The 14,664-nt window shown below is 46.8% G+C and overlaps 1 protein-coding gene across 1 annotated transcript in view; it reads left to right on the forward strand.

Moving 5' to 3' along the window:
* The window catches only part of LOC144692826 (organic cation/carnitine transporter 2-like), a 109,601-nt gene that overhangs the window by 41,709 nt on the left and 53,228 nt on the right, over positions 1 to 14,664 (forward strand). Inside the window, exon 3 of the mRNA XM_078561903.1 lies at positions 6,800 to 6,954. Coding sequence (XP_078418029.1) covers positions 6,800 to 6,954 — 155 coding nt within the window. The remainder of the gene's footprint in view (positions 1 to 6,799; positions 6,955 to 14,664) is intronic.

Below are 14,664 nucleotides of genomic sequence, written 5' to 3' on the forward strand. Positions count from 1 at the left end.
CCATAATTCAGCCTGGGACTTGTTTCTTTTCTCAAAATCGGTTTGGCATTTTTCTTCAAACCCTCTTCTCCTTGAGGTCAGTATTTTTCTTCCGATCCAACCTACCTTCTTCCCCTCAATGCAAGCTGCTGTTATTTATCCTCCACCTCCAATTCAAGCTGACTTTCCTTTCCTCCCTAAAACCTCTCCCAGTTCGATATATGCCCAGTGTGCAAGGACTACCCCCTCAAGCTCAATCTGGCATTTCTTCCTCTTAATGTAAGGTTCACCCACCCAATGCACTCAGTTCAGGGTGACTTACCTTATCTCCCAGTTTACACAGCAGATTCCCTACTGCCCTTAATGTTGGCACCCTCCTTCCTCCATCATTCCAAAGTCATTCCCAAGCTCTTCTCCTTCCTCCTAACTTCTTCCCTTGTACCTATTCCCCTCACTTCCTCCTTCCCTCTCAAGTTTATTGTCATCCATTTCTCTGTCCCTTTTCCTTTCACTGTCAAACATTTCTCCCATTTCCTGCCTCTTTCATTGCCCTCTCCTGTCATGCTGCTTTTACCTGAGTGCTGCCACGAATGGGGCAGGGGGGTGGGGGGTGGCTGGTGGTTGTGGGGAGGAGGAGGAGGAGGAGAGAGGCTGTCTCCAGCCACTGCACCATGTAGGAGGGAATTCACGTTGTCATGAAAATTTCCAACTGTTCTTTAACTCGTTCTCAAGATGTGGATGATGTTGGAAAGCTTGGATTTATTGCTCAGTGCCCAATTGCCTGAGAAAGTAGCGAACGTGCCTTCTTATGTGATAATTGTTCGATAACTGAATAGGCCACTTAGAGGGCAGGAGGGAGCCAATCACGGGTTTGTGGCCATTCATGATGCGATAATTGGCAGTTTTCCCAGTTATTGCTTTTTTCTGGTGTTAGCCTCAAAGTCACGAGATTTATTGAATCCAATTTCATTGCTTGCCAAGGTGGACTTTGAGCTCACAACACATGGACAGCTAGTTCACTACCCACCTACAGCATGCTGCAGAGATTGCAGCTTATAGAAACAGGAGGCTGGATTTAATGTTGGTGACCCGGGTCTTGCCCACTGATTGGAGGACTGGTGGGAACCCTGTGTCACTTCCCCGACCAAATTAAATGTCCGTTAGGCACTTAATTGTCCAGCGTCGGGCCTTCTCAGGAATCGGGACCCCAGGATTGGAAATTCCACTTGCCAGGAGTTCCCGGCCAATCAGAGGTCGGCAGCTCTCCATTGCCGGCAGCACCGCCTGGAGCGGTAGTTGTCAGTAATGCTCCAAAGACTTCGCCAGGGATCATCGCCGGGTCCCTAGAGACAGGTGAGTAAGGGAGGGATGGGAATCAGAGGCAAGGGCAGTGGGGGATTTTAATGCTCCCTACGCTCTTCCCAATGACAGGTCTCTGGATTGGGCACTGAGTGTCTGACGATGAGGGATCCTCCGTTAGGCTGCTGTTAGTGTTTCCTGGGTGGCCTTCGGGAGGCACAGGAAAGCTGTGTGACTTCTATTTAATCCCTGAGGCATCGCTAAATTATGGTGGGCTCAGGGATAATTGCTGTCAATTGGCTCATCAATGAACCTAATTGACATCCCACCACGAGTGAGCGAGTTTCTTGTATTGGCTCTGACTTAATCGCGGGAGGCTTTCCCGCTGCTGGCAGACTGACGTGCAGCCTCTCCTGTGATTAAATGGGCAATGCCACCATGTTTCTTGCCCTCACCGGCCGGATTAAATTCTCAGGGTTCCAGTTAAAATGGTGCTGAGGGGACTGGAGTTTAATTAGCAAGCACAGACTCACTGACTGGACCTCCCAAGCTTGAAGTGAGAATGGTTATCACGTATCATGAGGTCAAAATGGTACTGGGATAAAGAAAGAACTTGCATTTATATATCATTTTTCCCAATGCTGAGATGTCGCAAGGTTCTTTGCGCCCAAATAAGTAATTTTGATGTGTAGTTGATATAATGTAGGGAAATGCAGCAGCCAATTTGCACACAGTGAGGTCACACAAATAAAAGTGAGATAATGTCCAAATATTCTGTTTTAGTGCTATTGATTGAGAGACAAATGTTGGACTGGCCAATTCCTCTGCTGTTCTTTGAACAGTCCCCTGGAATCTTTTATGTCCACCAAAGAGGGTAGATGGGGTTTTGGTTTTACCTACTTGCCTGAACAAATGGCCCCTGCAGCAATGTGGCTCTCCTTCAACATTGTGCTGAATGGTGAGTGTAGATCTTTTGTTCAAGCTCCTAGAATTAGAGGTTGAACCCACAACCATCTGACATAGAGGCAAGGATGAACCATGGCTAAAAGGAAATAAAATAGGAATATATATTGATCTTTCTTTGTATCAGAGCAGGGAAACCCAAGAAGCAGTGGAAGCTATAATTAAGGATATAGTGACTGAAAACCTTGAAAACTTTCAGCTGATGAGAAAGAGCAGCATGGATTTGTAAAGCTTTGTATTGATTTGTATTCCCGTAGCTTGCTTGTCTTGCCTAAGTGCTTAACCGAACACTTATCCACGTAACCTTCCATGTGGCATTCCCTAGGCCATCTGACCAGCCTGTCTTTATGCGTGTGTAATGTTTGGGCCTCCTCTTGACCATTTACCACCCTACCAATGTTCGTCTCCTTAGGTTCTTGAAGGGTGAGCGACTTTTGAGGCTGGGGGGGAAAGGGATGAAAGGTGTTACTGACTGAACACTAACTGATGCACTGTCCTTGTTGGTAATTTCAGCATCACCACCGCATGGCTGCTACCGACATGTCTAAAGCCCCCCCTCCACACCTGAGGGCCAAGACTTGCAACTTGTGCCACATCCTTTCAGCGAACCAGGCACCAGCGCAGCGACAAATACTTCGGTGGGGAATATAACGTTGGCTAGTGTCCCGCGGCACAGTGGAGAGGGCACTTCACGATTGCTGGAGGAGATGGCACGGACAGAGAGTGCCGATGGTGCCAGCAGCCGGAGGACTTCAGGGGACAAGGCACATGCTGAGTCTGGCAGTGATGATGTGCTTCTGGAGATGTCAGCAATGCAGCAGCTGCAGGACAAGCGGCAGGATGCGTGGGAGCATCTGGCAGGGTTGCATGAGGGTGTGCTTCAGTTGGTCTCTGTGGTGGAGGAATCCAGTCAGAGTGTCAGTGAAGGCATGAACCTCAGGACAGAGCTTCAGGCTTCCTCCACTGAGAGATTGGCGACTCTCATGGAGAGGGGATTCAGTTGGATTGAGAATCTTCTGATTGGGTTACTCTCTGACCTGCAAACCCTCACAGCGCTAATGGCCACAGGTGGTCATTGGCAATGTGGGAGATGTTCTGGGCATCAAGTGTCGCCACTCGGTGCCCATCCATCTGCGGTGAGTAGGGAGGTCCAATGTGACCTCATGTCGGCGCAGCAGCTGCCTGTTGTCGCTGCGGGCTCCTCTCAAGGCGCTCCGGATGAGGGCAGCAGCTCCTCCGCCCCTCTGCCAGTGACCGTTGCATCTGTTGAGGCTGCGACAACTGGGGCACTCCCTCTCAGGCTTACATGGGCCATAGGACGGTCCCCAAGGTCATCGAGGCCAACAGGACAGCAGAGTCAGCAGGCTGTCTCACAAGCCACTCCGAGCGATGGGGCGGCACCAAGATGTAGCACCCGCAAACATAAGCATAAGGCACATTAGGCACTCCACGGGTTTGTCACTGGTGATTTTGTGTTGGCCCTAGATTAGGGAAAATATAATTATGTACATCCGAGCAACATTTGTGTTTTATTTTGGACGGAATAAAGTCCACTTTTTTGACCATGGCTGAGGGTGTTTCCTTTGTGCTGCATTTGTATGTTTCACAGACATCTCATGAGTGTTTGAGTGGACATTGATGTTTCTGTACTAAGCCCTTAGTTGCAGCTGATGAAGTGGAAGATGTAGCACCTAAGTGCCACATGTGGAAGTGCCAGGCAATGCTGGTCCTGCTGATCCATGTGTGTGGAGCTAGCTCAAGGTTCATTGGATTAAATTGTCCCGGGTGTCCCTGCCTCCTTGGTGTAGTAGCGGGTCGGCGTGCTGCCCCTCATCATTGCCCTGTGCTTCCTCATCCTCTGAGCCACTGCTGGATTCATCATGTGCAGCCTCATCCAGTGCGTCAAGGTCTTCATCATCAACTGCATCCCCCCTTTCCAGTACAATATTGTGCAGAGTGCAGCATGCTACCACTATCACAGAGACGCAATCTGGGGGGTACTGAAGTGCACTCCCTGAGCAGTCCAGGCAACTTGAGAAGACCGATGGCTCTCTCCATCCCAGCCCTTGTGGTGCCGTGGCTCCTACTGTAGCGCTGCTCAGCTCCTGTTCTTGGATGGCGAAGAGGCGTCATGAGCCACCTTCTGAGGGGATAGCCCTTATCACCCACCAGCCAAGCCGGAGCACTGAAGAGCTCCGGCACCTGGGAGTGTCTGAAGATGTAGGCATCATGGGAGCTGCTTGGGTTCCTTGCACAGACTTGTAGAATCTGCATCCTGTGATCACACACTATCTGAACATTCATGGAGTAGAAGCCCTTCCTGTTGACGAAGGCACCGAGCTCACCTGCTGATGCCTTGATGGCCACATGTGTACAGTCTATAGCACCCTGGACATGGGGGAAGCCAGCAATGGCCGCGAAGCCTCTGGCTCACTGTATCTGACTTGCCTGGTCGTAGCGGAAGTGGATGAATGGTCAATGCCTATCTGAACAGAGCGTCTGTAGCCTGCTTGACACAAGTGTGGACAGCTGATTGGGAGACACCGCAAAGATCACCCACTGAGCCCTGGAAGGAGCCAGATGCATAGAAGTGGAGAGCAACTATGACCTTCAGAGCTGCTGGCATGGGGTGTCCATCCACACAGTTAGGGGAGATCTCAGGGCCAATCATCTGACAGATATAGTTGACTGTCTCCCTTGACAGATGGAGCCTCCTTCAGCACTGCACCTCAGTCATGTTGAGGTAGCTGCTTCACCGCCTGTATACCCTGGCAGCAGGATAGTGGCGTCTTTTGCGGCCCCTTCCACCTTGGACAACCTCTTGGCCCTGCGCCCCTTGTGCCTGTGCCTGGCCTCCCAAAGGTGGCTCCCCTGGAGGCTGATTGTTCAGTCCTGGCCTCCTCCTTATTCTATCCCTCCCTTCCTCCTCAGAGGAACTGCCTCCAGTGGAGATGTCAGAACCCATACCCAGGCTAAATGGAGGCCTCCGGAAAGCTGCAGGCCCGATAAAGATTACTGTCTGCAGACTGGTGAGCTGAAGCTTCAAAGTACAGAGAAAGCTAAACTGCTAACAATCACACAGGCAAGTTTAAAACACTTTCTGCATCAAATACTTCAGAAAAAACATTAACAACCCCTCTGAGCCCACATATCCCGCCCGTGGATGAGGTTTGTTAAAAAATCAGTTACCTGCCTGCTCGTTGGGCAAAGATCGCACGGGCTCCTCAAAATCGGCTTCAATTGCCGAGTTAAAGGCCTTAACAAGGCCTTTAATTCATGGCAGGCACGCGTCGCACTTCATAGCGCACCCGCCCAGCTCAATATTGTGATGCCGTGTGCTGACGTCGGGACGTTTGTGTGACGTCAGCACACGACATTTTAAGCGCTGACATGCGGGCTCCACCACCCGCACGTCAGCCATAAAATTCTGCCCTTGGAGTTTAAAAATAGGGACGTCTTGTTACAACTGTAGAGGGTGTTGGTGAAGCCGCACCTGGAGTACTGTATACAGTTTTGGCACCTGTATTTAAGAAAGGATATATTGGCATTGGAGGCAGTTCAAAAGAGCTTCTCTAGGCTGATTCCTGGGATGAAGGGGTTGATTTATCAATAACAGCTAAACAGATTAGACCTTTATTCATTGGGGTTTAGAAGAATGAGGGGTGATCTTATTGAAACTACAAGATTCTGAGGGGGCTTGACAGGGTAGATTTTGAGAAAATGTTTCCACTAGTTGAGGAATCTCGAACTAGGGGACGTAGTTACAGAATAAGGGAACACTCACTTAAAACTGAGATGTGAAGGAATTTCTAGTGAATGTAATGCCTGGAATTCTCTACCCAAGAGAGCTGTGGAGGCTAGATCACTGAAAGTATTTAAAGAGGAGATAGATAGACTTCTGAAATATCGGGGCGTTGAGGGCTATGAGGAGATGGCACGAAGGAGGAGTTGAGGCTTGGAGCGGATCAGCCATGATCTTATTGAATGGTGGGGCAGGATTAAGGGGCCAAATGGCCTGCTCCTGCTCCTATTTCTTATGTTCTTATGTAAGCAAATGTGAGGTCATCCACTTTGTACCTAAAGATGGTGGAATAGGGCACTTTCTAAATCAAGGAATTACCAACAGTAACGGGGGAACAACAATTTATACCACATGAGCAGAGAGTGCTGATTGGTTGGTGAGCGGACTCTTATTGGTGGAGGCCAATGGAGAATGCAACATGAAATGGTTAACTGCCCAGCTTTATTCAAACTGGACAGGTTGACTCTGATTGGCTAAGGCATTGGCCTGGGAAATGAACCAAGGAATGGCTGTTCTCCATGGCAGTGCCTCCACCAATCAGAGTCCATTTGCCAACCAATAAGCACTCTCTTCTCATGCAGTGTAAATTGTTGTTCCTCCGTGACTGTTGGGAAATTTATGCGAGCTATCCTGATGAGTGAGAGCACGACCAAAAGCTTTGACAGCATGTCTCTTTTTTCAGCAATACTCAAGTTCTGTACTACTAAAGCATATCCTGTTAGCATTTAAAATTCCATCTTTTCTTGCTTTTCAAAGGTATGGGAGAAAAATCGTTCTCTTTGGAGCTATAGCAATGCAAACAATCTTAAGCTTCATTCAAGTGATCGCTTGGAGTTGGGAAGTGTTCTGCGTACTGTGCTTTTTTATTGGCTTTGGAGATATCTCAAATTATGTAGCTGCATTTGTTCTTGGTAAGTTCTTTTCAGACTATATCGTATGATTCTAAAAAGCTGCAAAATGTGTAACTCATCATAGTAAAACTTGACTAACCTTGTATCTTAATGAATATTTTTTATTTATCTCTGTGATGATTGAAAGTAGAACTCTGACAAATTTTATAAAAGGATTCATTTGGTTTCTCTGATGCATTTTTTTTAAAAAAAAGGATACAGGTCTACCGTGGATCATGGTTGACCCTCTAGATAAGATGACCTCATTTCTTTTAGCGCCAAAATGCATGTTTAGGCCTATTCTTGGCTTATAGGTCAACCCCCATTTTTCAGCTAATAAATGCATGCTTAGGGATATGCTCACTTTAGAAGTTGGCCTCAATTTTTCAGTTCAGAGATTTCCGTTTAAGGTTACACTTGCCTTATAAGATGGCGCATGGGATCAAGCAGGCGATACAGGCAGTGTTGCTCAGAAGATACATAGATGATGCGCGGGAGTTTAAGACATGCCCACACAGAGCAGACCGTGCATGGCCAGCAAACAGAAATGGGTGTCCTGTAAAAAGAATGAAGTACAAAGCTGGTTTCAAACTAAAAGTTTTAGTATTTACAAACTTGTCAAAAAACTATGCTGCAGCGAGGGAATTCGATGTCAGTGAAAACTGATGCTCAAATGGAATCCGCCTTGAGAAAGATACCCAAGATGAAATGCACCATTAGAACTAGGATTGCTAATCCTCTTGGAATGGGCGGGAGTCTCTTGGAATTAACATTAATTTCCCAGTGCCCAGATAGAGCCTTCCGGGAGATTTAAAAACAATACTTTATGTTGACACCATAGAGTGAATTGGGCCAGTGTGGTCCACAAGTGTCATCACTCCACCCACCCCACCACCGCCCCCCTCCCCCCACCCCACCAGGCCAGGAAAGAGAGTCCCACAGTGCTGGCTGGAAAATGTAGTCTCTCTGTCCCTGCATGGCAAAAAGCAAGAAACTGGATGGAGAGCAGACTACAAATCCCAGAGGACACAGTGGCTGGGGGTTGGGCTGGGCGGTGATACAACTTGTCACAAGTGGAACACCAGAAGTTGAGGTAAAAAGTGAGAGGACCAGCTGGATATGGCTGTGACAGAGGGCAAGTAGCAGCATAGACTGCCACAGATTATTTCTGTAGTCTTAGGGTCTTATATAGACAGTAATTTCCAGGCTACAATTAATAAAAGATGTTGTCACGAACCTTGCTGGAAAAATAACAGCGAGTACACGCTGCACGCCATTACTAGTGCACAAATTGTCCAGCAAATTCAGCCAAAAAAGAGCTATATCGTGAGTTGCTCATCATCAGGACTTGCTGGGCAATTTGCTCCATTCTGCTATTTGCCTAGTACAAACAGCACCACAGTTTCAACTTCCCTGTTAATTTTAAGAACATTCTGGATTTATACATTAGCTGCTCATTAAACATGCAGCAGAAAATTATAGCTCATACTTAGAGCATAAACACCCTTTTTGCGACATCATAATTGCTGATGCAACCTCCCCAGCAGAAAGAGAACAATTTAAGCTGTTCAAGTCTCATTCTTGCATGCAGTGAATTGTTGCTAGAGATCTGAAAAATTTCACATTTTAAACTTTTAAGGGTGTGAAATTCATTAGGAGCAGCATTGGCAGCCTGGGCTGGAATAGAATATTGAATGGTTACATGGCATTCTGATTCTAATTCCGCTGGAGAATCAGGATTCCAATTTGGAATGTCTACACCTGTGTCAATTGCGGGTTTGCAGCTGTAACTGTATCAAAAGCAGGCTGGATTCACAGCATGGTCAAGACTTAGCAAAGGGCTTTATTATGTATGGCTTGAGATTATCTTGTTGCTGATGTTTCCAGTACCTCTCTTCCACCCCTCCTCACTCCCTGCCCCTGTTATTTGACAACAGTAAGAGCTGGTGGGGCAGGATTTGTCTTTATGTATCTCTGTTCGTACAACTAACACATAGAACCTGCTCGTACCACGCCGCCAGCTTTCTATGATGTCACTTCCACCAATATCTCCTGGAATATGTTCAGCCCGAGTTGGCACCCATGCGGCCATCAAGACACCCAATGACTGGCCAATCAGATTCATCAACGGAAAGGGCTTCCATTTGCTCAACATTTACCTGGCCTGCAACTGCAACACAAGATTCCTCCATGTGTCCACTCGCTTCCCAGGCAGCTGCCAAGACTCCTTCATCCTGCACCAGACCAGGCTGCCATAAATCTTCAATCCAACCACCAAACTCTATCTATGGATCATCAGAGACAAGAGACATTCCTTGAAGAGATGGATACTCGTCCCTCTATGGGAGCCCCAGACAGAGGCACAGAGGCCATCATAACCGTCTGCTCATCAGAACCTCTATTGAGCAGGCCATTGGGCTTCTGAAGATGTGTTTTTGGTGCGTGGACCAGTCGGGTAGTGCCCTTCGATACCCTCTTGCAAAGATCTTGCTCATTGTGCTGCTCTGCTGCGCTCTCCAGAATGTGGCTGCCCAGAAAAGTGTTGTCACTGACAATGGTGAGGCCCTGAAAGGAAAGAGTTCATCAGAGGAAGAGCAGGAGGAGGAGTTGGGAGAGGAGGAGGAAGTGGAGTTTGAGGGGGAGGATGTAGAACATCAGAATGTTCTGACTGCACAGGGACATGGCTGGGCACAGCACAGGGTGTGAAAGTTCTCTCAGGAAGCCATGAATGTCAAAGATCATCTTATTTAGGAATGTTTCAACTGATCCAAGATGAAGGGAATGGTATGGCACTTACTCTGAGATACCTGTGGTAACACATCCATTGAAGATGAAGCCTAGAACTTTTAAAATCTCACAACCAATGAAGGAAGCCTATCTGCCCAGAAGCTTCACTATCACCATACAGGAGCCCTTGAACTCCTTCAACCACCTGACACCGCTTTTATTATTGCGCATCAGTTTTGCCATGATGTGCCATAATTTACAATGTGCTCAGAAAAGAAAACAGTGCATAGTTACAGCAGGAACTAAAACCTGTGGCCTTAGAGGAGGTAGAGGCAGCCTGCTGACTTGTCTCAGCTTACAGGAGATACGTCGTCCTCTTCATGGAGGTGCCACTGGGGGCATCATTGCTGGAGCAGTCTCTGACACTTGGCCCTGGTGCACAGGTGCTCCCACTGTCAGAGGAGCTAAGGAAGCCTAGGACAATGAAGGTGTCCCCTAAGGGGTAGTGGAGCCTTCATTCTCCTCGGTGACGTCCTCAGCCCTTAGTGGGCGTTCCGGGTGGCTGGAGCAAAGCACTAGCTGGGAAGCAACTGGAATCCTCTCCAAACATCTCTGCACCATCAGTGCAGAAAAAAGAAAAGAGTTAACAAAATGAGCATTAATCCTAAAGAAAGTGAGTGTGGGGAATTAATAATGGAAAATAAGGAGATGGCAGATGAATTGAATTAGTATTTTGCATTGTTCTTCACCATAGAGGATAAAAGTAACACCCCAGAAATAGCTGTAAATCAGGAATTGGAAGGGAGAGAGGGACTCAAGAAAATTGCAATCACCAAAGAAGTGGTATTAAGCAAATTGCTGGAACTGTGGGTTGACAGGTCCTTGTGTCCTGATGGACTACATCCTAGGGTCTTAAAAGAAGTGGCTTGTGAGATAGTTGATGCGTTAGTTTTAATTTTCCAAAATTTACTAGATTCAGGGAAGGTTCCATTGGGAAATAGCAAATGTAACTCCTTTATTTAGAAAGGGAGGGAGACAGAAAGCAGGAAACTACAGATCTAGCTTAACATCTGTCATAGGGAAAATGTTAGAAGCTATTATTAAAGAAGTTATAACAGGACACTTAGATAAATTCAAGGTAATCAGGCAGAGTCAACATGGTTTTGTGAGAGGGAATCATGTTTAACCAATTTATTGGAGTTCTTTGAAGAAGTAACATATGCTGTGGATAAAGGGGAACTTTATTATACTCAGTTTTTCAGAAGGTATTCGATAAGGTGCCACATCAAAGGTTATTGCAAAAAATAAAAGCTCATGGTGTAGGGGGTACATATTGGCATGGATAGAAGATTGGCTGGCTAACAGGAAACAAAGATTTGGCATAATTGGGTCATTTTCTGGTTAGCAAGATGTAACGAGTGGGTGTGCCACAGGGATCAGTGCTGGAGCCTCAACTTTTTGCAATTTATATAAATGACTTGGACGAAGGGATGGAAGGGATGGTTGCTAAATTTGTTGATGACACAAAGATAGGTCAGAAAGCAAGTTGTGAAGAGGACATAAGGAGGCTACAAATGGATATATATAGGTTAGGTGATTGGGCAAAGATCTGTCAAATGGAGTATAATGTGCAAAACTGAAATTGTCCATTTTGGCAGGAAGAGTAAAAAAGAAGCATATTATCTAAATGGTGAGAGATTGTAGAGCTCTGAGATTCAGAGGGATCTGGGTGTCCTAGTGCATGAATTGCAAAAGGTTGTTAGTGTGTAGGTATAGCAAGTAATTAGGAAAGCTAATCGAATATTATTGTTTATTGTGAGGAGAATGAAATGCAAGAGTAGGAAGGTTATGCTTCAGTTATACAGGGCATTGTTGAGACCACATCTGGAATAATGTATACAGTATTGGTCTCCTTATTTAAGGAAAGATGTAAATGTGTTGGAAGTAGTTCAGAGAAGGTTTACTAGATTAATACCAGGAATGAGTGAGTTGTCTTATGAGGAAAGGTTGGACAGGCTAGGCTTGTGTCCACTGGAGTTTAGAAGAATAAGAGGTGACTTGATTTAAACATATAAGATCCTGAGGGGACTTGACAAGGTGGATGTGGAAAGGATGTTTCCTCTTCTGGGTGAATCTAGAACTAGGGATCACTGTTTAAAAATAAGACGTTGTCCATTTAAGACAGCGATGAGTCTTGTGAGTCTTTGGAACTCTTTTCCTCAAAAGGCCATGGAAACAAAATCTTTAAATATTTTTAGGAAAGAGGTAGATAGATTCTTGATAAGCAAGGACGTGAAAAGTTATTGGGGGTAGGCTGGAATGAGGGATTGAGGTTAAAATCAGATCAACCATGATCTTATTGAATGGCAGAGCAGGTTCGAAGGGCTGAATGACCTACTCCTGCTCCTAATTCGTATGTTCATATGTGACACTGACCAGTCCAGGCGATATAGCATGTCATGCATTCTATGGATGTCTGTACGCAGTTCCTGCATGCGCTCCGAGTGCTGCCGCATATGTCTATCCATGAGGTTGGCCACTCTCTCAATGGAGGAGCTGATTGTTCAGAGGCCTGAGCCGTGATAGCACACATGAGCTGAATGGACTCCTCCATTCTCTGCCCAAAACCTCGCATTGCCTCAGGGAGCTCTGACAAGTGGGAACATATCTCCTGCTGCTGGTCTAGGTACATCTACCTTTCCAGTGACTCTTGAAGTCTTACAGCAGCTCCCAGCTGAGCAGGGTTGTGTCTGTCCTCCCTCCTCTGAGGGGACTGACCCACAGATCCCTCTGCCTCTGATACCTCCTTCTGCCCAGAGCGATGTGCTCCTTACTCAATGACATCCTATCTAAACACGTGAGGAGCACCATGCTGACCGTATCTGAACTGGTGAACAGTGCACTTCTTCAGTATCTTGCTCCTGCTCTTGGGCTGCCGATTGGGAGGGAGAAGGTCCCTATGGGTGGACATCTGCAGCTGTGGGAAACACAGGAAGTGGTCATGAGAGCTAGCCTTGGAGAGCAGGAGCCTCTGCAGTGCCAAGGCTTCCCAATGCAACTCAGTGTTTAACATGCTATTGGACAGGGTGGAGTGAATGTATCCCTTCAATGAGTGTATTTCCTCAGTCATCATCATCTCCATCATGAGTGCCAATTTAACCAGGGCCAACAGCTTCCTGGTCCATGATCCTGACTATTTCCATCACTCCCTTCTCCATGATGTGATGACCTGAAGGTAGGGGTACACCTCCATCAGACTGGGCCCTCTCCCAGTTTTATGTGCCCATTTCTCCTGCAAGGACAAAAGGGAGTGATAATGCACTGCTGTCCACTTGGGTCAATGGCAGCTGCCCCTGTTCATTAGAAACAGCATGTGTCAGAGCTGGCAGGTCCTCAGCAGCCCTATGGCTGTGAGTCATTCTGAGGGGTCAGTAAGTGCCTTGAGCACAAAGCCCTCCCATATTCAGGAACATCATGCACCCTGAGGCTTTCAGCTAGTATATCTGCTGGGGGTGAATACCCAGGGACCTATCCTGAGGTTTGGAGGCAGCATTCACCTTGCCAGAGCATATGAGGTAATTGGACATTTTCCGGTGCTAGATCAAGGATCTCCAAATGATGCTTCTGCCGCTGGCAATTTCAAGCCATGCCTGTTTTGTCTGTGTGAGGGCTCTCTTCCTGCCACCCTCCATGAAGAGGACATACCTCCTCCTCCCCTTCACAACCTCCAACATGACCTCTTGGTTTGTGCCCCAGAAACAAGGGGCTTACCTGCCCCGGGGCTCCAGGCCTTTGTCTCTCCTGGGACACCTTTGAAACGGTAGAAGAATCATTGAAAGGGCAGCCACTGTAATAGTGGGATGTGGGCTTTGCTGGCAGGGCCAGCATTTATTGCTCATCCCTAGTTGCCCTTGAGAAAGTGGTGATGAGCTGCCTTCTTGAACCTGTAGTCCATGTGGTGTAGGTACACCCACAGTGCTATTAGGAAGGGAGTTCCAAGATTTTAGGAGGAGCAACAATAGGTCATTCGACCCTTCAAGCCTGCTCCACTATTCAATATGATCATGGCTGATCCTCTATCTCAACGCCATACTCCCACTCTCTCCCCCCATACCCTTCGACACCTTTAGAGTCTAGAAATCTATCTATTTCCTTCTTAAATACATTCAATGACTTGGCCTCCACAGCTTTCTGTGGTAGAGAATTCCACAGGTTCACCACCCTCTGAATGAAGAAGTTTCTTCTCATCTCAGTCCTAAATGGTCTACCCCATATCCTGAGACTGTGACCCCTTGTTCTAGACCCCCCAGCCAGAGGAAACATCATCCCTGCATCCAGTCTGTCCATCCCTGTCAGAATTTAAACATTTCAATGAGATCCCCTTTCATTCTTCTAAACTCCAGTGAATACAGGTCTAGACAACCCAATCTCTGCTCACATGAGGAATCAGTCTGATGAACATTTGCTGCACTCTCGCTTTGGCAAGTGTACCCTTTTTTAGGTAAGGAGACCAAAACTGCATACAATATTCCAGGCGTGGTGTCACCAAGGCCCTGTACAGCTGCCGTAAGACATCCTTGCTCCTTTATTCAAGTCCTCACACAATGAAAGCCAACATACCATTTGCCTTCTTAACTGTTCGTTGCACCTGCATGCTTGCTTTCAGTGATTGGTGTACAAGGACACCCAGGTCCCTTTGTACATCAACATTTCCCAATCTATCACCATTTAAATAATACTCTGCCATTCTGTTTTTCCTACCAAAGCGGATAACTTCACACTTATCCACATTACACTGCATCTACCCTGTATCTGCCCATTCACTCAACTTGTCTAAATCGCCTTGAAGCCTCTTAACATCCTCCTGACCACTCACATTCCCACCGAGTTTTGTATCGTCAGCAAAATTGGAAATACTACATTTGGTTCCCTCATCCAAACCATTGATATATATTGTGAATAGCTGGGGCCCAAGCACTGATCCCTGCTGTACCCCATTAGTTA

Source organism: Cetorhinus maximus, chromosome 2, assembly GCF_964194155.1.
Source record: "Cetorhinus maximus chromosome 2, sCetMax3.hap1.1, whole genome shotgun sequence".
NCBI classification, from domain to species: domain Eukaryota; kingdom Metazoa; phylum Chordata; class Chondrichthyes; order Lamniformes; family Cetorhinidae; genus Cetorhinus; species Cetorhinus maximus.